This window comes from Vicia villosa, unplaced genomic scaffold, assembly GCF_029867415.1.
Source record: "Vicia villosa cultivar HV-30 ecotype Madison, WI unplaced genomic scaffold, Vvil1.0 ctg.001588F_1_1, whole genome shotgun sequence".
NCBI classification, from domain to species: Eukaryota; Viridiplantae; Streptophyta; class Magnoliopsida; order Fabales; family Fabaceae; genus Vicia; species Vicia villosa.
Genome location: NW_026705667.1, coordinates 265,678 through 289,929, shown reverse-complemented (window position 1 = coordinate 289,929; position 24,252 = coordinate 265,678). Strand labels below are relative to the sequence as shown.

Below are 24,252 nucleotides of genomic sequence, written 5' to 3'. Positions count from 1 at the left end.
TTTCATTTATTTTGTCAAATCACATTCATGTTTCATGTGCATTCTTCGTTCAACTGTCCATTTTAGCATATTCAAAGAATAAAAAATTTGACTGTTTATTTATATTCAACAAAAATAACTTCTGCATCCACATTTGTTTATTTTATTTATCCAAGATTCTTTTTTCTTTTTTATAATAAATAGTTGTTTTTTTTAATTTATTTTAAAAAGAATTGGTCTTATTGTCTGTTTTGTATTTTTATATTTTTATTGTAATTATTATTATTATAATCTTTATTTCTCCTTTAATTTTATAGTTATTAGTTTTTTCATTATTAATATTAATTTTATAGTTATTATTATTAGTGTTACTATTTGTCCCTTATGTCCAAAATTTCCATTCCAATACATACCACATGGTTTCTACATTTCAAATGTATGTTTCAAGTTACAGAAAATGACAAAAAATCAGCTATGCCATTACAAGCCAAAACTCTGCATCCTGACCCTGCTCCAAGACCTGCATTTTCTGCACATAAAACACCAACATTTGCATCAATTTGTTCAAACACAAATCTGCATCAAAAGGCCAAGAATCAGTTGCCATATAAGTTCAAATCCCCCCCCCCCAATTATCATCTCAAGCTCACATTAAAACCCTAATCTCTTCACAATAAAAAGAGACATTCGTTAACAGAAAAGGGAGGAGAAAAAACTCTGTTAAAATTCATCCATCTTGACACCTTCATACAACTTACATCAAACTTTCATACTTATCCAGATAGTTCATAACCTTACTAACCCAAACACCTTCACTGAACATGCCATTTCATCTTTAAATCTCCCTGCACAAACCTCACGTACGAATTCATAGAGCAACCTGTTGTTGTAAATTATTAATAACAATTAATAATATGATAGTTGTTCCAAAATGACAAGAGAAGTGGATTTGAAAAATGGCAACACTTCATGAAGTGTTGTAGAATGAAACCATGCAACTTTTATAGTGTGTTGTTATAGGCCAATCATTGTGACTTTTGGTAAAAGACATTGTTTCACCAAGGGTCGCTACCTTGTGAAACAATACCAATATGGCCTATAAATAATTCATTCTAAATTCAGAAAAAGAACAACACAAAAATGCAAATCCTCTATAATAATTCCAGAGCACTCTTCGCTACATTCGAGTTTTCGCCGGTCTTGCGCAAACTCGAGAAGGCTGAATTATCCTGGGTATTCCTGCGTAAAAACTCCAAGACAAATTGGGAGTGCTTGAAATACTATAAGGAAAGTGTCCCGTACACGATTCTAGCCTCGATTCCATTCGGTTTAAATTAATTTTCTAACACCTGCAACCAAACACAACAAGCTCATACAACTCAATACACGCACAGATCCGTAACACACGTTTGCAATGCTGAGTGACTTCGCCCACAAAACAGACGGAAGCTGAACTCACCGATCCAAAACCGTCCTCACAATCCATCACCGAGTCAACACGACGCTCGCAAATTCTCACGACCACAACTCAGCAACTCGGCGAATCGCACATGGACATCGAGGCATAGTTTCCATCTTCACATTAAACGCGCATCTTCAACGCGAAAAAAGCCATAATCGCGACAATCATACCTCCAACGGTAACTTCAATCTTTTGTTTTCTTCATGCTTAGTAATTGTTGAATCTGTTGCTTATGGAACATTGTGTTTAGTTACTGTATGCTTTTTTTGTTTTTCGTGATTGACTGTTGTGGTTTGAGGAGAGAAGAGTCGATTCGTTTGAGTGAGAACAGAGGAACATTGGTTTAGTTTGTGTAAAAAAACATAGAAACAGAGCCGTGAGATTTGAGAGAGTGAAAGAAGGGTTGACCGAATGAAGTTAAGAGGTGGAGGCGGATCACCCCAGTAGACTTAGGGTTTATTTTCATGTTTATTGATGTTTTGGGCTTTATGGTAGAAAGTCCAATCTGATTTACTCTTATGTATCCCTATGCGCTACATACACCCCACTTGTTTGTTCACTTTGAGTTATCATTTGGACCAAGTCTCTTTTGAGCCCAACCGAATTTTGATCTACACCTTAGCCAGCAAGCATACCTCTCTCTTTGAGTTTGGTTTGAATTTAATCTTGGGCCTTGCTCTTAAGCCCAGCGCCCAGAATACTATGACGCACCCTCCATTTCATTTTTTTCAAGCCCATTTAGTTTTATTTCAATTATTTCCATGTTATATTCATTCTATCAATTATTTCATTAATGTTTCATTTTTGTTTGATTTTAATTTCTATTATTAAAAACATCAAAAATAGGTTAGTTTTATTGTCCATATTAAAAATACTAAAAATATTAGATTAATCTCGATCCAAAAATCAATAAACCTTGGTCCAACGCCAAGTCGTTACAAATAATTTCTCGATCCAACGTCGAGTTTCTTCCTTGCAAACTTTCTTTAAACCATACCGAAAGATCGAGTGACAAGAAGTGTACACCTCTTGAATACCTCGATTCTTTTGGATTAACACCTTTTTTTTAAAACCTTTCTTAATCAAATCAAAGCGATCAAGTGACAAGAAGTGAACACCTCTTGAATACCTTGATCTTTTGAATTAAAATACATTAATCAAATCAAAGTGATCAAGTGACAAGAAGTGAACACCTCTTGAATACCTTGATCCTTTGAATCAAAACACATTAATCAAATCAAAGTGATCAAGTGACAAGAAGTGAACACCTCTTGAATACCTTGATCCTTTGAATCAAAACAAATTAATCAAATCAAAGTGATCAAGTGACAAGAAGTGAACACCTCTTGAATACCTTGATCCTTTGAATCAAAACACATTAATCAAACCGAAAGATCGAGTGACAAGAAGTGCGCACCTCTTGAATACCTTGATCTTTTGAACCAAAATACATTAATTAACAAGGACAACAAGTGACAATGGGGCTCGCTCCTGTTGAATACCTTGGGTAAAGGACGCGCTAGGTGCACACCTATGCTTAAACACTTTACTAAACGTCCGCAAGCATCCTCCTTTACTAACTTGGACAATAAGTGAGAATTGGTGAACACCTTTTGAATACCTTGGGTAAAGACGCACTAGGTGAACACCTATGCTCAATCCTTTGCTAAACGTCCGTAAACAAAACAACTTCAATTTCAATAAAACCTTTTTGCCTTATGGCCTTTTCATATTAAAACATCTTTTCATAAAACGAGACACTTAGTCAATTTCAAAATGCGAACATACTCCTACATGTGAAGATCGAATATCTTCCACTCGAATGCGATGATGGCCAAAATCTCGTCTCACTCTTGATTTAGTCATCCATTCTTGTAGTGATCTCTTATCCATGTGTGCGTAGTATTGTCTCCATTTGAAAGCGATCGAGTACCTCTCACTAAAATCAACCAACAAACTTTTCGTGGTTCTTAGCCCGAACTACGATTGCTCTGACTTTCCCATTGCACTAGGGAATACGTAGGCACAAGATACAAACGTCTTGGCGAGCATAATAATAAAAAATCATTTCTTTTTCTTCACAATAATAAAACCTTTTCTTTCATCTTTTCTCGATTAATAAGCATAAGAATGCAAACATTACGCTAACACTCAAACATGAAACTAACTAAATGGGTCCCATCGAGTACGATGGAGGTGAGGGGTGCTAATACCTTCCCCTTGCTTAACCGACTCCCGAACCCTAATTTGGTTGCGATGACCATCTTATCCATTTCTTTTCTCTTTATGGGTTTTATCGATATTTTCCCTTTCCTTCTTGGAATAAATAAAGTTCGGTGGCGACTCTGTTGTACTTCGAGCGCGCAATTACGCTCGAGTGTATTTTTTACCGCTACAGTAAGAAACTGAGCTTAGCTTCTGCCACTTTGACATTAACCAAAACGTCTCCAAAGGTATTCTTGTTCCAACCTTTCAACTCTTTTTTCAACAACTGAAGCTTTTTAGACAGAATAAACATATTACACCCCACCACTTTTTGATTCCAAACTTTAACAATGAGATCTTTGCAGCCCTTGTGGAGAGTCCAAGCTTTTAAGAATTTGAATTGCGACACTACCCTGAGAGGATTGATATGCATCTCCAGCAAAAGAGGATAGTGATCCGAGGACACTTTGGAGAGGGTGGATACAGAGATTTGATTGCAACAGTCAAACCACAATTGGTTTCCAATGCATCTATCAAGGCGCCTTTCCACTGTGAACGGAGCATCTCGCTTATTAGACCAAGTAAACTCAGCACCGATCGTAGGAATGTGAATAAGATGGGAATGATCGGTTCAATTTTGAAAATCCATCATAGGGCCTCTAGAGGGATTGAGCCTACCTCTATGCTCATGAGCACCTAAAATAACATTAAAATTGCCAAAGAAGGACCAAGGAAGAGGGTGCGAAGATTGAAGATTGTTAAGATCAGACCAAAGCTCCCTTCTCTTTATAAGGTTGGTGGAAGCATAGATTGCTGCACAAGCCAAGTTGCAATGATCCAAATCAAACGAGAAAGCAACAAATTGATCCGATAAAGAAATCACTACGGGGGAGAACGCATCGGTACAGAAGCACCATAAGGACGGTTGCGATGCAGAGTTGAAACTGAAAGGTCTGAAATCCAGTCTGAAAAACCTGTTGGTGGGAAAATTTTATAATCCAATTTTGGTTCGGCAATAAAGATGAAATCCGGGTTATGAAGTTTAATAAGTCTCTTCAAGGCTAATCTTGAGGGGGCGTTAGCCAAGCCCCTGATATTCCAGTAGATGCTCTTCATGAGAAACGCGATTTTAGGCCTGCTTGGGACCTTGTGGGATACTTTTGCTTTTTCTTGGTAACCTGTGTTTTGTTGAGTTTTGAAATGGCAGCCGAAAATGCTCCAACATCAGAATAAGTGTTGTCCAAATTTCCCCACGAGTTTTGCAGAAAATTAGCGTCAACATCGTTGATAATACCAACCCGGTTTTGAGTAGCATCGACAAAGGATGAAACTTGTGAGTCCGAATCCGAAGGCACCTGAGAAACAAAATTATCAGAATTATGGAGGCTTGGACCAGCAACCACTATATCCAGAGCGTTATTAATCACAGGTTCTAACACCCTAATTTGAGAATCCTCATTTCTATCCGTCATCACATTGCTATCCGGAATTCCCTCTTTAGGGGTGGATGCCAAAGCTGCGTGTGCAGCAATAGGAATCTCCGACTCATTCGAAGAAATCCCGATAACCGGGGGAGGAAATTGAGAGTTAGGGATGTCACAAACCCCCTTAAGAACCTGAGCAAAAGATTTGGTAGAAGAATCATCGGAGGGGGGCTTTGATGAATCTGGTTTGGTGGCAGTGGACCGGGGAGCAATAGTTTCAGGGAATAGAGCATTGAAATCCATTCTAAAAATCACAAAGGCATGATGAAGCAGAGAAGGGAAAGAAAGCACGGAGGGAGCTTTGCCGGAGGAGCGCGGCGCTAGGTTTCTAGAGATCACTAAAGGATGCTTATCAGTTTAAAAAACACATTCAATCTGCTCCTCCACGAGTTTCTTCTATTTGGAGTTTAGATATCCCTCATTCTAAATCCCTTTTGGTATGGAGATTTATGTATAATAAAGTACCTATAGATGATCAACTTCAGTTCAAAGGCTTTTGCATGGTCTCAAAGTGCTCCCTCCGTAATAGTAATGCAGAACCCATGAATCATCTCTTTCTAACTATTCTTTTTCCACAAAGCTCTGGAAACAGCTCTGTAAATTGCTCAACTTGTTGATCCAGGTTTCATCTGCTAACTTTTGGGAAGCCTAATTCCATTTGGAATGCAAGAAATTCTATAAGGTATCATGACATGACTTCTAATCTTTCCATATTTTGTGCTCTCATTATGGTGCAAGTTAAGTTGTCATGCTCTAAATCCAACCTCATATTCAAATACAGCCAATTTGATTTTGCAATCCTTAAAGATTTTTAGGTCCTCACTCATCCTCCAAGGGTCTCTCTAATTAAAGAGATTTTTTGGAATCTCCCTCTTCATAGTTGTATAAAGTGCAATGTTGAGAGATCGTTTGCTTCTAATACTAGGAAGAGCTCAGGTGATTTCTCATTGGATTTTGCTAAGCCTCTCCCATGGAGAACCAACTTATTAGCAGAGTTTTGTGGTGTTCTTTATAATATAGAAGTAGCCAAAGAAAGATGTTGGAATAAATTATGGGTGGAAAACAATAATTAGTTTTGTGGTCTTCTTTATAATATAGAAGTAGCCAAAGAAAGATGTTGGAATAAATTATGGGTGGAAAACAATAATTTTGTGGTGTCATATTACAATTATTTTCATTTTTACAAAGTTCTTCCCTAAGTTTCCCTTCAAACTCTCAATCACATAGTAAAATAATTTTGTGTATCTCTGAAAAAAATCCAAAACTCTTTTAACTAATTTTTTATTTTTCTGAAAATATTTTTTGTGTTTCTAAAAATAAATGATTAAATTAATTTCTCGGTGTTATTATGAAGTTAAATTAATTTTAAAAGAGTTATAGCATTGTTAAATTAATTTAATGTATCATGGAAAAATACAAAAATATTTTAAAATTTTAGCTGTGTTAGAAATAAATAAATAAATAAATAAAAATATATATATATATATATATATATATATATATATATATATATATAGTGTATATACAATTTATTAATTAAATTAATTTTAATATGCTATTATTAAATTAATTTAATTCAACAAAATAAATAGCATTATTATACGAATTTGGTGTATCCTAGAAACAATTCAAAAAGCTTTTGATTAATTTTTAAATGTACTGTAAATTTTTTTTGTGAATATTAAAATTATTAATTATATTTGTTTCTTAATGTTATTATTAAATTAAAATAACTCAACAAAAGTAATAGAAATATTAAATTGATTTTATTTATCATGGAAAAAAATACAAATAGTATTTTAAAAACTTTTCCTCTTTTAATAAAGATATTTATTGTGTATATATATATATATATATATATATATATATATATATATATATATATATATATATATATATATATATATATATATATATATATTACTTAATTTTTTTTCTTAAATTATACCAAGTCAGCAAAAGTTGTAGTAGTATTAAATTTGTGTATCATCGAAAAAACATAAAAAACTTTTATTTAAATTTTAGTTGTATGTTAATTATTTTTTGTGTATATAAAAATTATTAATATAATTATTTTCTAATTTTTAATTTAAAATTGAATTAATTCAACAAAAGTTATAATATTATTAAATTAATTTAATGTATTATGAAAAAAAACAAAAATATTTGAAAAAAGTTTATTTGTGTTGTAAAGATATTTACTGTGTATATATATAATATTTATTAATTAAATTAGTTTCTTAGTGTAATTATTAAATTAAATTAATTCCAAAAGGTTATAATTTTCTTTAATTAATTCAACTAAATCTATTTTATTATTATTTTAAAAAATAATATTACTATCAACAATATATTTAAAAAACAAGGGTTAAATATAGACCATTTCTCAACCAACCCCATGAATCTCTTATACACTACGCAAAATATCAATTTTGCCCCCTGCTGCTTCCGTAGATGCACATTCGGAAGCACCCCATATTTTGAAAAAATTTGATTCCTTCCGTACATATATCAACGGAAGCGTATAAAACATCAAACCCCATCAAAAATTTCCGTAGATCTAACTACGGAAGATTTTTCCAAATTAATTGAGAATTTGGGATTTCCCCAATTAATCAAACTCCATCAAACATTTTCGTAGATGTAACTACGGAAGATTTTTCCCAATTTTTTTTTGAAAGGACAAATTTTTTATTATTAAACAAGCTAGCACAAGACATGCTAGAAATCAAAGAGTGGCAATACAGATTGATAAATTATTAACTGCACCAATTCTAACACAACAACTATAACAGGAATACTCTAACAGCAACTCTAATAGAGAAATACTCTAACAGGAATACATGAGGATACTTTGTATTCACTAGCCAACAATGCTTTCCAAAGACAGCAATTCAAAGCTAGGAATCCCCCTAAACACACCATTGATTCTACACCATGAAAGATATTCAAGCGTCAGCCCAATAAAGGATAGACCGAAGCTAATTCTACTGTCATTTCAATGCTTTGAGACATACAATCGGAGAGGATAGCCAATGATAAATGGAGTAAGTGAATCCTCTTGAATTAAATCTCAGCCAGTTCCATGAGAGGAGTTTAGTTTCTTCGACAATCGCTGAGAAAGAGATTTCTTTGTGTTGAAAGATCTTCGCATTTCTCGCTTTCCAAATGCTTGATATGCATGCCAACCAAATTGTGGAGATTCCGCGAGTCTGTCCTTTATTTCCCTGCAACACTCCTGGAAAGGCGTTAAAATTGACAGCAGTAGAGTTATGAAATACAGTAATCACCCCTAACCATCTCGCGATATCGGCCCACACTTTGGTTACGGGATGGCATTCGAAGAAAATATGGTTTGTGGAGTCTACCGATCCACATCCTCCTTCACACAATGAATTGTCCAAAGTTAATATCCCTCTCTTACATAGGTTTTCTTTTGACGGGATTCGGTTCTGGATGATTTGCCAAACAAACACCGCCACTTTAAGGGGAACGAACTTGTTCCACACTTTGGTATGAAGCGATTGTTCTCCCGAGTTACTAGCATCTAATAGGGCGGAGTAGGCTGATTTAACAGAATAGCTCTCGGAAGGATCGGCGAGCCAAACAACGCTATCCCTTCGCTCAGTTCTAAAAGAGGTTGAACTAATTTCTTCAATTAACTACTGCAATAATTCCGTCTCCCATTCAAAGAGATCGCTCCTCCAGCTAAATTGCCATTCTCTAGTATTTCCATCTCCCCTTCTCATATCTGCCACTGTAGCTTCTTTATTCAAAGATATTGAGAATCGTCGTTCGAACCTCATTTTTAAGGGACCTCCTAACCAGCAATCACTCCAAAAAGATGTATTCTCCCCCTCCCTCAATATTCTGCTTTCCAGCCCCTCAAACCAATTGAGATGGTTCCCTCCTCCTACTAGTTTTATCTTCTTAATGTCTTTAAGCCAAGAGGAAATACAACTGCCCCTTATCCTAATTTTTCCTTCCTCCTCGCCGTATTTACGCTTGAGGACTTTATACCAAAGATTTTCTTTCTCCACCCTCATCCTCCAGACCCATTTCCCCAAAAGAGCCACGTTAAAGATTTTAATGTTTTTAATGCCTAATCCTTCATTTTCTTTATCCATACACACTCTATCCTATTTGACCCAGTTCACTCTTCTAATGTTCTCACTCCCTCCCCAAAGAAATTGCTTAAAGAGAGATTCAATTTTAGAGATAATACCTGATGGGGCTTTGAAGAATGAAAGGTAGAACACGGGTGTTGCAGATAGAACAGAGCGTAATAACACCAACCGACCTCCCATAGATAAGTTACGACACCGCCATCTCGATAATCTCAACTTCACATTATCTAAGACTGGAAACCATGTGCTTTCCCGCCTCGGATTTGCGCCAACCGACAGGCCCAGATACTTGAATGGTAGCTCACCCGCTTTGCATTTCAGCACCTTTGTTGCTTCAGTCACCCAAACATTTGTTGTCTTGATTCCAATTAGACTGCTTTTAGGAAAATTTACTTTCAAGCCTGATACAAGCTCAAATAGGTGGAGAATTGCTTTAATAGTTACAACATTCTCCATAATACTTGGTTCCATTATTAGAGTATCGTCAGCGAATCGGAGGTGAGATAATCTTTCTGTTTGGTTTCCAAAGGCATATCCCACAAAGCTACCATTATCGGATGCTTTATTTATTAACATTCCTAGCCCCTCCACCGCTATGAGAAACCAGAATGGTGATAAGGGGTCACCTTGCCTTAGCCCCCTTTTAGCTTGAAACTTGTCTTAGCCCCCTTTTTCCCAATTAATTGAGAATTTTTGGATTTTCTCAATTAATTGGTAATTCAATTGGAGATTTTCCCAATTAATTGAGAAAATCCCAAATTAATTAAGTTTGATCACATCGTAATCGTTAAAACATAGTGAAATTTGGGATTTTCCCAATTAATTGGGAAAATTCCAAATTAAGTTACAAATTAATTGGGAAAATCCCAAATTAATTTCTCAATTAATTGAGAAAATCTCAAATTAATTAAGTTCATGAAATCTTCCGTAATGTATCTACGGAACATTCTGATTTTCCCAATTAATTAGAAAAATCCCACGTTTCACTATGTTTTAAGGGGTTCCATAGATCTATCTACGGAAAAAACCATTTTTTTTAAAAAAAGGTGCTTTCGGAGTGGCATCTACGAAAATACGAGGGCAGTTTTGTCAATTGTGGTGCGTAAGTACGCCATGGGGTGGGTTAAGAAATTGTCTAAATATATTTGGTCCCTATAAATATCTCAAATTTCATTTTTCAGTCCATATAAAAGATGACATATTTCAATCCCTACAAGACTTTTATGCATGTAATTTTAGTCTTTGCTATTTTTTAAAATTTTGAAAACTGGTTAATTACCCTTAAACTTTTAAATTTTAGAATGCTTTTTTTCATACTGTATAGAATATTATAAAATATTACTTTATCAAATTATAAATTTTTTTAAAATGAGAAGAATTAAAAATGAATTTTTTAATTTCAAAAGATAATGATAAAAGTAATGTAAATTTTGACATAGAAATCAAATTTTGAGTTTCATTTTTTTCAAGGAACTTTTTATAATGTTATAAACAGGTCTGTAAAATAATCATTCAAAAATACACATCAGTTTAACAGCAGAGACTAAAACTACGTACATAATAATTTTGTAGAGGAATCAAAGATAAATTTATTATTTTCAAAATTTTAATATTTACTTTTGGATCTTAATAAAAATTGTGTAACATCGATCACACTAATAAAAGTGACATTATTATTCACGTAATATATTGATTATTTAAAAATTTTAATATTTACTTTTGGATCTTATTAAAAATTGTGTATGTATAATTTAGTTTTGGATCTAATAAAAATTGTGTGCATTGCTGAAATTTGAATATATTAGTCGATGATTTTTTTTTTCCGACAAAAAGGTTAGTTAGGGCTACTTTATAATTGAACAATGCATGATAAATAATTAGAGGTATAAAATATTGCTCATAATTAGAAAAGATTGAATTCTTAATCTAAAATGGTTGTATCAATTCAATGGTTAAATTTTGCTACAAAATCAGCTGCAAGCATGGAAGCTGCCGATAATCCATATTCAATTTAGTAATACATTTTCTCAATTCTATATGATGCGATATGGGTAACTCTTTATTCTCTTTCTTAACGCTCTCTAGTCGCCTCAGTAATATACCCACCAAATCCAACCATTGGTGAGTGATGAAGACAAATATATATCATCCTCCTTTTCTTAAAGAATGTCCAGATTCATCAAATTCAAACAAAACTCCACCACCCATGTTATGTTCTTTTCATTTTGCCACCTCAATTTTGTACATTTCAACACACGTCCATTTGCATGATACAACATGGCCAAATGTTGGTGCATGTTAATTACATAGCTTTCTGTTCTATATCTATAAATACCCTCTCACGATCAGTGTACTTCATTCAACCACATCGAGTAAAGTTAGACAATAATTCAAATCAACATGGCTGCGACCACAATGAAAGCTTCATTTCCATTTTTGATGCTGCTGGGAATTGCTTTCCTAGCTTCAGTGTGTGTTTCTTCTAGATCCGATCAAGATAACCCCTTTATCTTTGAGTCTAAGAGGTTTCAAACTCTTTTTGAGAATGAAAACGGTCACATTCGTCTTCTCTCAAAATTTGATCAACGTTCTAAAATATTTGAGAATCTCCAAAACTACCGTCTTTTGGAATATAAGTCCAAACCTCACACCATATTTCTTCCACAACAAACTGATGCCGATTTCATTCTTGTTGTCCTTAGTGGTAATTTATTATTTATCAAGTTAAATATCAAAAACTAATCATAAATTGTTGTTTAAAAATAATGATATTTCTTACTTTGCAGGTATGTTTTTTAATGATAAATTAAGTTCATTTTTAAAATATAATGTTATCTGCAATTTGTAGGAAAAGCAATACTCACAGTGTTGAAACCCAACGACAGAAGCTCCTTCAACCTTGAGCGTGGAGATACCATAAAACTTCCTGCTGGCACAATTGGTTATTTAGTTAATCGAGATGACAAGGAAGATCTTAGAGTATTAGATCTTGCCATTCCCGTAAATAGACCAGGTCAACTTCAGGTAATATAGCTAAATTTAACTTTTCTCATATCAATTATTGTATGCATGAAATTGCATAAAACTATTTTTTTAGAGGTCTTTGTTATAACATGACAACAATTTGACTATATTTATCCAGATTTTACTATAAACTTTTTCTATTGATCGTATAATTATTTTTTTTCCTTTCAACAGTCTTTCTTAGTGTCTGGAAATCAAAACCAACAGTCCATCTTATCTGAGTTCAGCAAAAACATTTTAGAGGCTTCCTTCAATGTAAGCATAAAACAAACTATTTCTTCTTTCTTTTTTATGTATTTGTTTGGTTTACCTATGTAAATATTCACTTTTTCCTTGTATACATTGTAAAAAATTATAGACCGATTATGAAGAGATAGAGAAGGTTCTCTTAGAAGAGCATGAGAAAAAGACACATCACAGGAGAGGCCTTAAAGATAGGAGGCAACAAGGTCAAGAAGAGAATGTAATAGTCAAAATATCAAGGAAACAAATTGAGGAATTGAGCAAAAATGCAAAGTCTAGCTCCAAAAAAAGTGCATCTTCTGAATCTGAACCATTTAACTTGAGAAGTCGTGATCCTATCTATTCCAACAAGTTTGGTAAATTTTTTGAGATCACTCCGGAGGAAAATCCACAACTTCAAGACTTAAATATATTTGTCAATTCTGTGGAGATTAACCAGGTATATCAAAATTATCATATAACGTAGACAAATAAACTACACAACAAGTTATATATAAAATCATTCTTAATTAAAATTACACAAGATCAAATTACAACTATTCTAAAGGATTTAAATTTTGTGAAGTTATAATGTCAAACTTTTATTATTAACTCATAGATAAGAATTTTTTTATACTAAATAACATGTTTTAATTATAGAACATATTGCTAAAACACATATTTATATATTCTTTGGACTTTTATTTTAGGGGTCTCTTTTGTTGCCACACTATAATTCAAGGGCCATAGTGATAGTAACAGTTAATGAAGGAAACGGAGATTTTGAACTTGTGGGTCAAAGAAATGAGAATCAACAGGGCCTGAAAGAAGAAGACGACGAGGAAAAGGAACAAGGAGAAGAAGAGATAAGGAAACAAGTGCAAAATTATAAAGCTAAGTTGTCTACAGGTGATGTTTTTGTGATTCCAGCAGGTCATCCAGTTGTCGTAAAAGCTTCGTCAAATCTCAATTTACTTGGCTTTGGTATCAATGCTGAGAACAACCAGAGAAACTTCCTTGCAGGTATACTATATTCTTACTCAATCTCCTTTTCTATATATATATATATATATATATATATATATATATATATATATATATATATATATATATATATATATATGTATATGAATTTTAAGTTAGTGTTTTAAGTCTCCTTGTTCTATTTAAATAAAGGGGAGAAAAATAATAAGATATGTTTATTTTTGGGTGATTGAAAATTTAAAGGTGAGGAAGACAATGTGATTCGTCAGATTCATAACCCAGTGAAAGAGCTTGCATTCCCTGGATCAGCTCAAGAAGTTGATAGGCTACTAGAGAATCAGGAACAATCTCACTTTGCGAATGCTCAACCTCAAGAAAGGGAGAGAAGAAGCCTAGAAATAAAGGATCATTTGTACTCAATTTTGGGGTCTTTTTAATGAATTATCAAATGGTATGCATGTATGCTTTAAAGTGTTATAGCTCATAGTGAGCAAAGAATAAAACGACTTTCCCTTGTAACTATAATTATAACTCCATTTTCCTATTATGAATAAATAAATTAAGAATATTAGTGTGCTCCTCTTAACTATTCTTTTTTAACATTTAAGTAAATAAGCTAATATTTTTTGTTAACTTTTAAATTTGGAAATTTTCACCTCATACTCCATAATTTATTTCCCTAACCCTACATTATATATTGTTTGGCTAAAATGTTCTCATATAAATAGTTTATTCGTTAGAATTTGCAGTTTTCCTAAAAAATTATTTTTTATTCCGGAACTCTTTGACAAAGTCTTCCGTTAGAAAAAATAAAGGTTAAAACTGACTATCGAAAAAACTTTTGCAAAGTCTTTCGGTAAACAAAATAAAAAATAAATACTAGAACTCTTTTGCAAAGTCTTCCGGTATCTAAAACAAAAGTTAAAAATGAATATCAGAATTGTTTTGCAAAGTCTTCTAGAACACAATAAAACTTTAAAAATGTAAAAAAAAAAAAAAAAAAGACTATCGAAACTCTTTTGCAAATCCATCCGATACACAAAATAATATTAAGAAAATAAAATAATAAATTAGTTAAACTTACACATGGGCAAAATTGACATTTTCATAAAATATAGGAGTATGAAAATAAATGTAGGAGTACAGGATAAAATCTTCTAAATTTGTTGTAAAAAAATAAAAAAATATATAATGTTTAATATCAGTATAAAACTTCACTAAACATATAAAAAAAATTTAGAAAAATAGTAACAATTGTTTGAATGGTGTTGCACCCCAAAATTTGCCCACATATTTATTCTTAACTAGCTTTCACATCCCATTCATGTGCATATTTCATATAGGTCATTCATCCAATACATTCATTCATATCATCGATATTGCTCAAATTGATAAAAAGGAGTTACTCAATTCATGGCAATCTACAAAATTGTAGTTGGAAGTTTCTTCAAACAATGCTTGTATCAAGAGATATGAATCAAAGAAATTCATGGTTCAAGGTTGAGAAATTTGCAACACTTAGAAATTTTAGAGAAACTTTAAGAATGGATAGGCTGCCCACTTGAAGCTCTGATTGCACATGGTCCAAGGTACTATTTTGGAAAGTGATCAAGAGCGATATTGTTTAGCTCGTGGCATACTACATCGGTGTAGTTGGAAGTTTTTTTGATTTGAGTCATGGGTAAAAAGATATGAGTCAAGAAAAGTCATGGTTCAATGTTGGAGAACCTCTAGCACTTAGAAAATTCTGGGAAATTCGAGAATAGTTGAGCAGCTGAGTTTGAGTTCTTTGTCATGTGGCTGCGTGTATTATTCTAGGTCGGGGTTAGCATCGAAGTTGTTTGTCTCGTTGCGAGCTACAACATTGCAGATGGGAGTTTCTCCAAAGAACGTTCGGATCAAAAGACACAAGAAGGATAAGATTACGATTCGAGGTTGTAATACGGTGGGAGAACTGACTTTTAAAATGTCGCGGTTAAGCAAGAGTCGCCACCGACTTTTATTTTATCCAATATATAGAAAGGCTAAAAGAACAGAAAAAGACCTTTTAAAAGACTTTGAGTTCGGGGGGTAAATTATACAAAGGGATGGTTTAAAGCACCCTTTGTATCCATGGTTATCCATGGGCTCTTAATTCCTTAGCTCACTTTGTTTTCAAAATGTTTGAATTGTTTGAAAAGTAGTGTGTGAATAGAAATTTGAATAAGAACTTTAGCTTGTAAATAAGCGTAGTCTTTTGAAAATATTCTTTGAAAAGAAGTGGGAAAAGATTTTTGAATTTGAATTTGAAAAAGAGCAAGCAATTAATAGGAACTACCCTTAAATTATAAAAATGTTATTTTAGCTTTTCAGGGCTATCCATACCATAGGAGGGTAGGAAGTCCTTTTATTGGATTTAAAGGGTCATCGAAATTATCGTTCGCCATAAGACTGACCCTGCCATAAAGAGGGCAGATAGTCTAAGGGAAGGGTAAACTAGTCTTTTTAGGCAACCAATGAGGATATCTCAACAATCGAAAGGGACTATCATCATTATATCGTAGGCAACCTCGAGGGACAAGATCATATAACCGGAGGCAACATCGAAGGGACTTATGATCTTCAATGATGATAATGAACTGAGGGTAACATTTGCTAAGGTATCCTCGTATCCGAGGGACTTGACTATTTTTAAAGTGTAATTAGAGGCAACAGGCAACAAGAAAGGTTACCCTAAAGTGTGTGTGTGGCACAATCACGTGGTTCAATTCAGATAATTATCTTTTAGTTAGTGACCTAAATTAATTCAAGGCTTGCACTCCCTAAGATTACTAACCACGACAATTAATATTACGGCGAAATAAAGGCAGAAAATAAAATTCTACGCTATTACAATAAACGCCTTCGGGGAAGGGGAAAATAAAAGGCAGAAAATAAATCCTACAACTATTACAAGGCTTTGGGGCAGTTACATAATACAGGAAGAATGGGGCACGAAAATAATACCTAACTATTACAAAAAACCTTTGCAAGCCTATACACATTTTCTAGAATTTAAATGGCAATAAATAAATTAAAGTAAAGGCAGAAACTTAAATAAATAAGTAAATAAACAAATGAGTAAAATAAAAAGGCAAAATTAAATGAAGGCATAATTTTAAATAAAGGCAAAAATTAAATAAATATAAAGAATAAGAGGGAAAAATTAAATAGAGGGCATTCGACAATCAATGGAGTATGGGATGAGAAAAGAATGCGCGTTTGAAGAAATTCAATGTTTGATACAAAAGGGTAAACCTAAACCTTTGAAGGTTAAAAAAACCTAATGGGTAAACCTAAACTTACAGTTAATGGGCAACATCTACCAAAAGGTTTTCTATGGTTATCTATGATTTTTTGAAGTTTTAAGGCAAAATCTGATTAAAACTTAAAATTAATAGTCATTATTAAAATTACAACCTAAAGATAAATATTTGCATAAAAAACCCAATTTGATTAAATAAACCTAAGTATAAAAATTAGATTATAATTAACCTAAAACTAAGTTAATTAGTCTAAATTAAAACCCTAAATTAAAATTATGGTATAAACCTAAATTAAATTATTAATCTAAATTAAATTAAAATTATTAACTAAAATCTAAATTAAAATGGTTAACCTAAATTAAAATTACTAATTAAAACTAAATTAAAATTATTATCAAAAACCTAATTTTAACTAGTTATTAAAAGAAAAAGAAAAAGAAAGAAAAGGGTTTATATAAACAAAAATAAAAAAAAAAAAACTGGCACCGGTTGTGTGTGGAACGCCCTGGAAAGTCCATGGTGCACCCTCAAGCTCTGTTGCGTTGGATCCAACTTGGCTTTGATCTGATGGCTGTGAGATGAGGAGGTAGCATGGTCGCGCGCAGAGGAGATCCGTGGGATCTGTGAAATAATGATGGCAAACGAATTAGAATAATAATGACAATAAAAACGCAGCACCTGGGGATCGAACCCAGGTGTAGGACTTTGCAAATTACAAGCCTAGCCATGTAAGCTATTTTCCTTTGCTGTTTACTATATAATTAAAATAAATTAAATATAAAACTTAAACAATATTGAAAAGGAAGTCAAAGAGTTCATAGCTGGGGCCCATGTGCTGCGTAAACCAATAGCAGAAAGAGGGAGAAAGGAGTCGTTTGACCGGCCAATGGAGAAAAGCAAAAGGGCCACGCGTGCAAGACAATCTTCCAACATTACTATTCATTTTCTCCATTAATCCAGCCCCAGAATTTGCTACGATTTTGCCTTGGATTCGCGACCGTCTTGCTGCGATTTTCTGCAAATTTCCATAGCTAAATCTGCAACAACAAAAACAACAAGATCTTACGGAAGCAACGTTAAAAAAACCTCTTCTCCCCTAAATCGAGGGCTGCAAGTCGATTTATGACATCCTTAAGGTCTGAATCGGCTTGGAAGTTGACGTTCAAAGCTTTGCAATTACTATGCCCTAACCATGGCATATCGAGTCCTGGCCGTGATAAGCTTCAAATGATGGTCCAGACCTATTATAAAGAACCTCAAAAACTCGTTAATGGAATTAGTTTCAAGTAAAGCATCATATAATTTAAAAATCGAATTCAAACGAAAGTGTGTAGACGGTGTTCTTGCATGAGATGATTCGACGTGCTTTGACCATACAAATCGATGCATCCTTACTCCTTTTCATCTCAGGAACACGCATGTGGGCTTGAAAGCCTTTGAAACTGGCTGCATCATGAAATTCGATGGTGCACTTTTGTCTTGAATTTTGAGATGTGAAACCTAGTTCTTTTGCTGCTGACCTCGTGAACCCTTGTGCTGCATCTATTGTAGTATATATAGAGAGTGTTTTAGGTCAAAATTTGGGCTTGGATCTTTTGATTCTTGGAGAGAAAGAAAATTGAATAAAAATCATATATTTTCTTCCTATCTTTAGCAAACCTCTCTCCCAATCATGCTAAAACGACTTTGGATCCTTTTGATTGAGTTTGGATCTGAATAAATGAATGGGAATTGATTTATGGGATATTCTTTGATTTAATTATGATTTTACTTGGTTTAAATTGATATTAAATAAATAAAATCAAAAATAATTGAAATAAAATCATAAAATAAATAAAGATTGACTCATGGGCCTCTTGCAAGCTTATTATCACGTGGATGACTCAAGATTATAAGCCCATTACTTAAAAGTGTGAAAATCACAAATTAGGATTTCATGCATTTTCCAGATTTTGCCCAACTTGCACCAGTCATAACTCATTCAATATTTACCATATGGAGGTGATCTTGGACTTTTTGGAAAGCCCAAGATGTCCTCTACAAGCCAATTTGGAACCTTTTTTTCATTTGAGGATTTTATCTTGCATATATGGCTCCTGGAAGAAAACAACTTTTTGCGAGTTTCTAGAAGGACCTGTAATGTATTGGCTTATATCTCTCAAATGGTGCATTTATTGACTTTGTGCCCAACATGAAAGTTGTAGAGAATCAAATTTCTCTGAGATTAAGCTTTGGTTGGGGAATTTTGGAGAAATTATGATAGAGATACAATCAGTCAAAGTTGGTTTGACTTTCTCCTTAAAAACCCTAATTTAGAACCTTAGGGTTTTGATGATTTTGGAGCTCTTCTAGATGAATCATGACCAAACTTTGATCAAATGATGAATATAACATTATAATGTTGATGTTGACCAAAAATCAGGCATTTTGACTGCAATTTGACCACAGTTTGTTAGACGTTGGCCTTAGGATCTAGAGGGGGGTGAATAGATCTTACACAGTTTTGCAGAATTAATTGAACTTTAAGCGGAAGTGATTCTGAATCGACTCGCGTCTATTCCGAACCACTATTGAAACGATTGTATATGTGTTAAAACCACTAACCAGCTTGAGATAAACGATAAGAGAATACACTATAGAATCAATACGTCGCTCTATTGAAAATCAATTAACTTCTTATATGATGAACGACGTTTGCAATGCAGCAATAGTGAAATAAGCAAAAACACAAACACTTGGTGATAATGATAAAATTGATGGTGATTCAAGATGTGGTGAATTGTGATGTTTATGCAGAACTTTAATTCACAATTTTAACACTTGAATCGTTAATCAATTTTGCAATTATAACCAATTATGAACAGACTGTAAATGAAAAGGTAAAAGCGACAAGAACACGATATTTGTTTAGGCAGTTCGTCGATCGTCCTCGCTACGACTACGTCTGCCCCCAATTCCAAATTGAAATTGGGAAATCTTCCATTAATGTTGAAAGTAGTATATACAAAGAAGAAAACAAAGCGATAGACGATAAACCAATTATGTCGATCCTTTGAATCTTCTTCCCCCTTAATCTTGAGCAAGATCAAGGTGATCCAAGAGTTTCACTTTGATTCCTTTCTGCCGTGTCTTGAATTGCTTGAACCCTTGTTCCTCAATCGTCACACTCAGCCGAATCCTCGATGAAAACTCTTGATAAAAACCCCCAAGAAACACCTATCTTGGAGGACAAAACCCTCGGATTTTATTCACCAAAAACCCCACAAATCTTCACCCACTAGGAATCTTCAATTCCGTTCCATGGACGTTATCGAACTCGATCACTAACCCTCAACGCAAGAATGATTATGTGTAATTGTGTTGGAGATGACGAAGAACGAAGATGAGAAGCCTTTGTGTATCTTTCAGTCTTTGGTGTTGTTTTCAATAATTGAACCTTTGATAATATATATGAGTGCCTTTCAGTTGATGCAGAGAAAACCAGAAATTTTGACAGTTTTGATCAGATAGGTCGACCTAATTTAGGGCTGGGTCGACCTAACAGAGCTGCATATCCTTTGGAAGTCAGTTTTGATCAGATAGGTCGACCTAATTTAGGGCTGGGTCGACCTAACAGAGCTGCATGTCTTTTGGATGTCATTTGTTCCCAGTTAGGTCGACCTGTCAAAGAAGTAGGTCGACCAGAATCCACTTCATATGCGTTTTGGGGAATTTTTCACATATTAGGTCGACCTAGTTGTTGTGTAGGTCGACCTAGCAGAATGATATGTAAATTTCTTCATTTTAGGTCGACCTGTGTTGGGAGTAGGTCGACCTAACTGCTGATTTTCTGAGTTCCTCTTATTTTGCTTGTGTTGAGTCGACCTGTCCGCATAGTGGGTCGACCTGCTCTGTTATGAGAGACCAAAGCTTGCTTTTCTTTGAGTTCTTCTGCTTGTACCTTGATGCTTGTATGCTTATTGAGTTTGCCATTTGTCCCTTGTTGCTTGTATGCTTATTGAGTTTGCCATGAATCAAAAACATCTTTGTGATTGTGATCTTGTATTCACACAGTTGACTTTAGGTTAAAATGATCGATTGTTGACTATTTGAGCTGTTGACTGAACAATCTTATGAATCAGAGCTTGAAACTTGGCATTAGGATACTATAAGGTATATGAGAGGCCGTGGAGTCCATTTGAGGTATCATAAGTTGATTTTACTTGAAGAGAAGCAAAACCCTAGTTGTGGGTTGATTGCTTAGGAGGCAGGCTGCATGCTTCCTTCTTGTGTATCTTTGAGCATTTGAATATCATATGAGTCAAAATATTTTGAAATATGATGGGAAAATTTTGGGGTATGACAGGGGTGCACGATTGCTGAGACTTAAAGAAATTCCTCAAGATTTCTAGTCTAGTATGAGACTTACTTTGATACAAGGTTACACCTTGATATGGGAGAAATCTCAAAATATCCCCAACATCAAAATTGCTCTATGATGTACGCTCGTTCCACTAACATCAAGAATTTGGCATTTGAATGAGTGTGTACCAAGATATGGTCACCTAAAGTAGGACACTAGAGGTTGCTAAAACTCTGGTACTTGGCAGAAATTTCAGGCGTGCTTTCTCAGTTGTAAAGGGCAAAGCTCAAAGACATTTTTGAACATGTCGCGAGAAGCTTCAACGTAGAAGTCCGACATGGAAATTGGCCTATCATGCAAAGTCAATGGAGATTTTACTGATGTAGTAAGGTAAAGTTTGTGGGAAGCAACACGTGACTTCGATGCAGGATCCCTTATTGATGCAATTCTCATGCCAAGACATGTCCAACAACGACTTTGCTCGAATTTTTCCCCCCAATGGCACACATGTGAAACACAATTTCCCATATGCCACACTCTGAAAATTAATTCCCAAAATGCCACACTTTGGACCATGTCTCCAATCCAAATGGAGACATGGTGGGCCCATTCTGACTTCAAAAGCATGTCGCCAATCCATATGGAGACATGCTATTTTTTTATTTTATTTTTTCATTTTTGTTATTTAAACTATTTTTGTTATATATATATATATATATATATATATATATATATATATATATATATATATATAAAATAAAAATTCAATAAATAATTTAATTGATTTAAAATTAGTTTTAATTGATTTTAAATAATAAAAAAATCACTTAATTTTTTTTAAACATAATTTATACTAGTTTTAATTATTTTAAATTAATAAAAATATAAAATAATTTTTTTAAACATAAAAACAATATTAATACAACTTAATATGAATAATAAAAAAATAGTAATTTAAAAACAAATATTATTAAACTGAATAATATTAATACAACATATCTAAAGCAGTTAACAATGCCTAATTAGTTAGAAGAGCCTGCTGTATTTGGTCGATGCGGAATTTTTTACGCATATGTAATCCTTGACAGATTCCACCAGGGGCGGATGCAAGTACTGTCAGATGGGGGCTTAAGCCCCCACCAACTAATTTCCATTTTCTTTGACAATGTTAAATATTGTTTTTTGCATTTATATTAAGTTTGGAGAAGCTTGCTTGCCCTCACAATTTTTCGATGTTTGTTTCAATCCCACACATTATGTGTTGTGTCCAAAAATTATATTTTATTCTAGTGATACCACTACTGCATGCATGAAAGTGGTGAGGTATGCATACTCCAAGTGTAACAAAACTTGCAAGCTAAGTTTAGAGGGAAAAGAATAAACTACAACGCATCACCATCGTACCAACAACACATCATGCAAATAATCTGCTACACTTCTACTCCACCATACAACCATGGACAACCATATATAAACTAAAAAACCTTCCCAATCTCACACATGATTTTTTATCCTTCTCTTCACAGCTCCAAATTCTCTTCACCACTCCTCACTCTCTTCTCCCTCACTCTCGGATCACTCTCCTTTCTCTCTCTCTCTCTCTCTCATCTTCACCATCAAGAATCATAACAAATTTCATAACAAACTCCACCACCACAACAACCTTCATTCTTTTTATCAAGACTCCACCATCTTCATCACCTTCAACCACCTTCATACATCATCATCTTCATCAAAAACAAACTCCATCATCAATCACCATTTTTGGTTTTCAAGCAAGATTCAAGTTCCAACTATCCACAATTCTGAGTTTATTTCTCAGAAGGCTTGACGGCACATCATGCGAATCGAGCTTCAAGAATCAAGAACATCTTTGAGTTTATTTCTCAGATATTCGTATCAAAGATCCGTAACTAATCATCATCTTCAAGAAGTAAGGAGTGGAGGAAAGCAGCTCGTAGAGTTTTTTCTATAAAAAAATTCGATTCGAGATTCGCATCAGGTATGTTTTCTGGTCTCTCTCAGCATTCTAGCAACACGAAATAGGGCATATGCATCTGGTGAGAGCTCCTTACACCAGGAGGCTGAGCATTGGTTATATGTTTTCGGTGTTATATGTTGCATCATTGTTTGCAGGATGTGATTTCTGTTTGAATGAATCTACACTTTGTTCCAATGCGTGTTAAATGTTTTTTTTCATAATCAGCGCATAAAGACAAGATGATAGATGGTGTTCATGTGCATTTTTAGTGAGGTATTGTTGTTTTTCGGTTTATGAAAATAATGCCACAGAGGAAATTATCGGCTGAGTCGCGGATAGGTATGATTTCTTTAAGACGTTTTGCGGTACTGCCTAATTTATGCAAAGCAGCTCTTAAATACCCACGACGCCTCCAGGATAAAACAACTCGTTTCAAGAAATACGATTCACACTTGCACGGTTGATGAATCGTTCTAATTGATACACCTTCAAAGATGGTTTAAGAATCAATCGTAGTTCTGGAATAAATCCAGTCGATAACAGAAAAGAATATTTATAAGATGAAGCAGAATAAGGGAGAGAGGAGAGAATTCGATTGTGAATTCTGGAGTGCCAAAAAAATGAATGAAGGCAATATATTTATAGGCAAAGAAAGATCCAATTTAGTGGACCGAATCGTGGGCGAAAATTTAGTGGGAGAGTGGAACCGACCCAGTCAAGGTAGCCGTTATGCACTTGGTCAGCAAGTCACGAATGACTCTTGAGGACAGGCAAACCTAGTCAAAATTTAGGTTAAGACATGGTCTTAGGAAACGTCACCAATTCGTAATTAATTAATATTAAATATTAATTAATTTCCTACTATTTAAATAATAGTATTTAATTTTTCACCGAATTAATTAATTAATGAAAATTAATTTCCACTAATTTGAGTACCAAAAAATTAATTCATTTAGACCGGACCGGACCGAACCGAACCGAGCCGGCCGAACGGACAGAGGCGGCGGCGCGCACGCGTGTATGTCATGATTGCATTTTGGCGTGTCCTCACTCCATTATAGAATTGTAGGTGCCCTTGGGCCCGAGAACAATTGTTCAAGTTGGAATATATGTACACTAGTATTATTTGTGTTCCCTCCAATGTGGGACTTAAAATGA

At 34.0% G+C, this 24,252-nt stretch overlaps 2 protein-coding genes across 2 annotated transcripts in view; one reads left to right on the top strand and one right to left on the bottom strand.

Moving 5' to 3' along the window:
• The first annotated feature begins 11,627 nt into the window (after positions 1 to 11,627).
• On the top strand, positions 11,628 to 14,058 carry LOC131635911 (vicilin). The gene is made up of 6 exons (XM_058906549.1): positions 11,628 to 11,961; positions 12,106 to 12,281; positions 12,456 to 12,536; positions 12,640 to 12,963; positions 13,214 to 13,526; positions 13,731 to 14,058. Exons 1-6 carry the CDS (start codon positions 11,658 to 11,660, stop codon positions 13,922 to 13,924), a joined length of 1,392 nt encoding a protein of 463 aa, XP_058762532.1. The 5' UTR covers positions 11,628 to 11,657; the 3' UTR covers positions 13,925 to 14,058.
• Positions 14,059 to 17,743: 3,685 nt separating this feature from the next.
• The window catches only part of LOC131635910 (secreted RxLR effector protein 161-like), a 31,324-nt gene continuing 24,815 nt past the window's right edge, over positions 17,744 to 24,252 (bottom strand). Inside the window, exon 2 of the mRNA XM_058906547.1 lies at positions 17,744 to 17,808. Within this exon, the coding sequence (XP_058762530.1) occupies positions 17,744 to 17,808 (65 nt within the window). The remainder of the gene's footprint in view (positions 17,809 to 24,252) is intronic.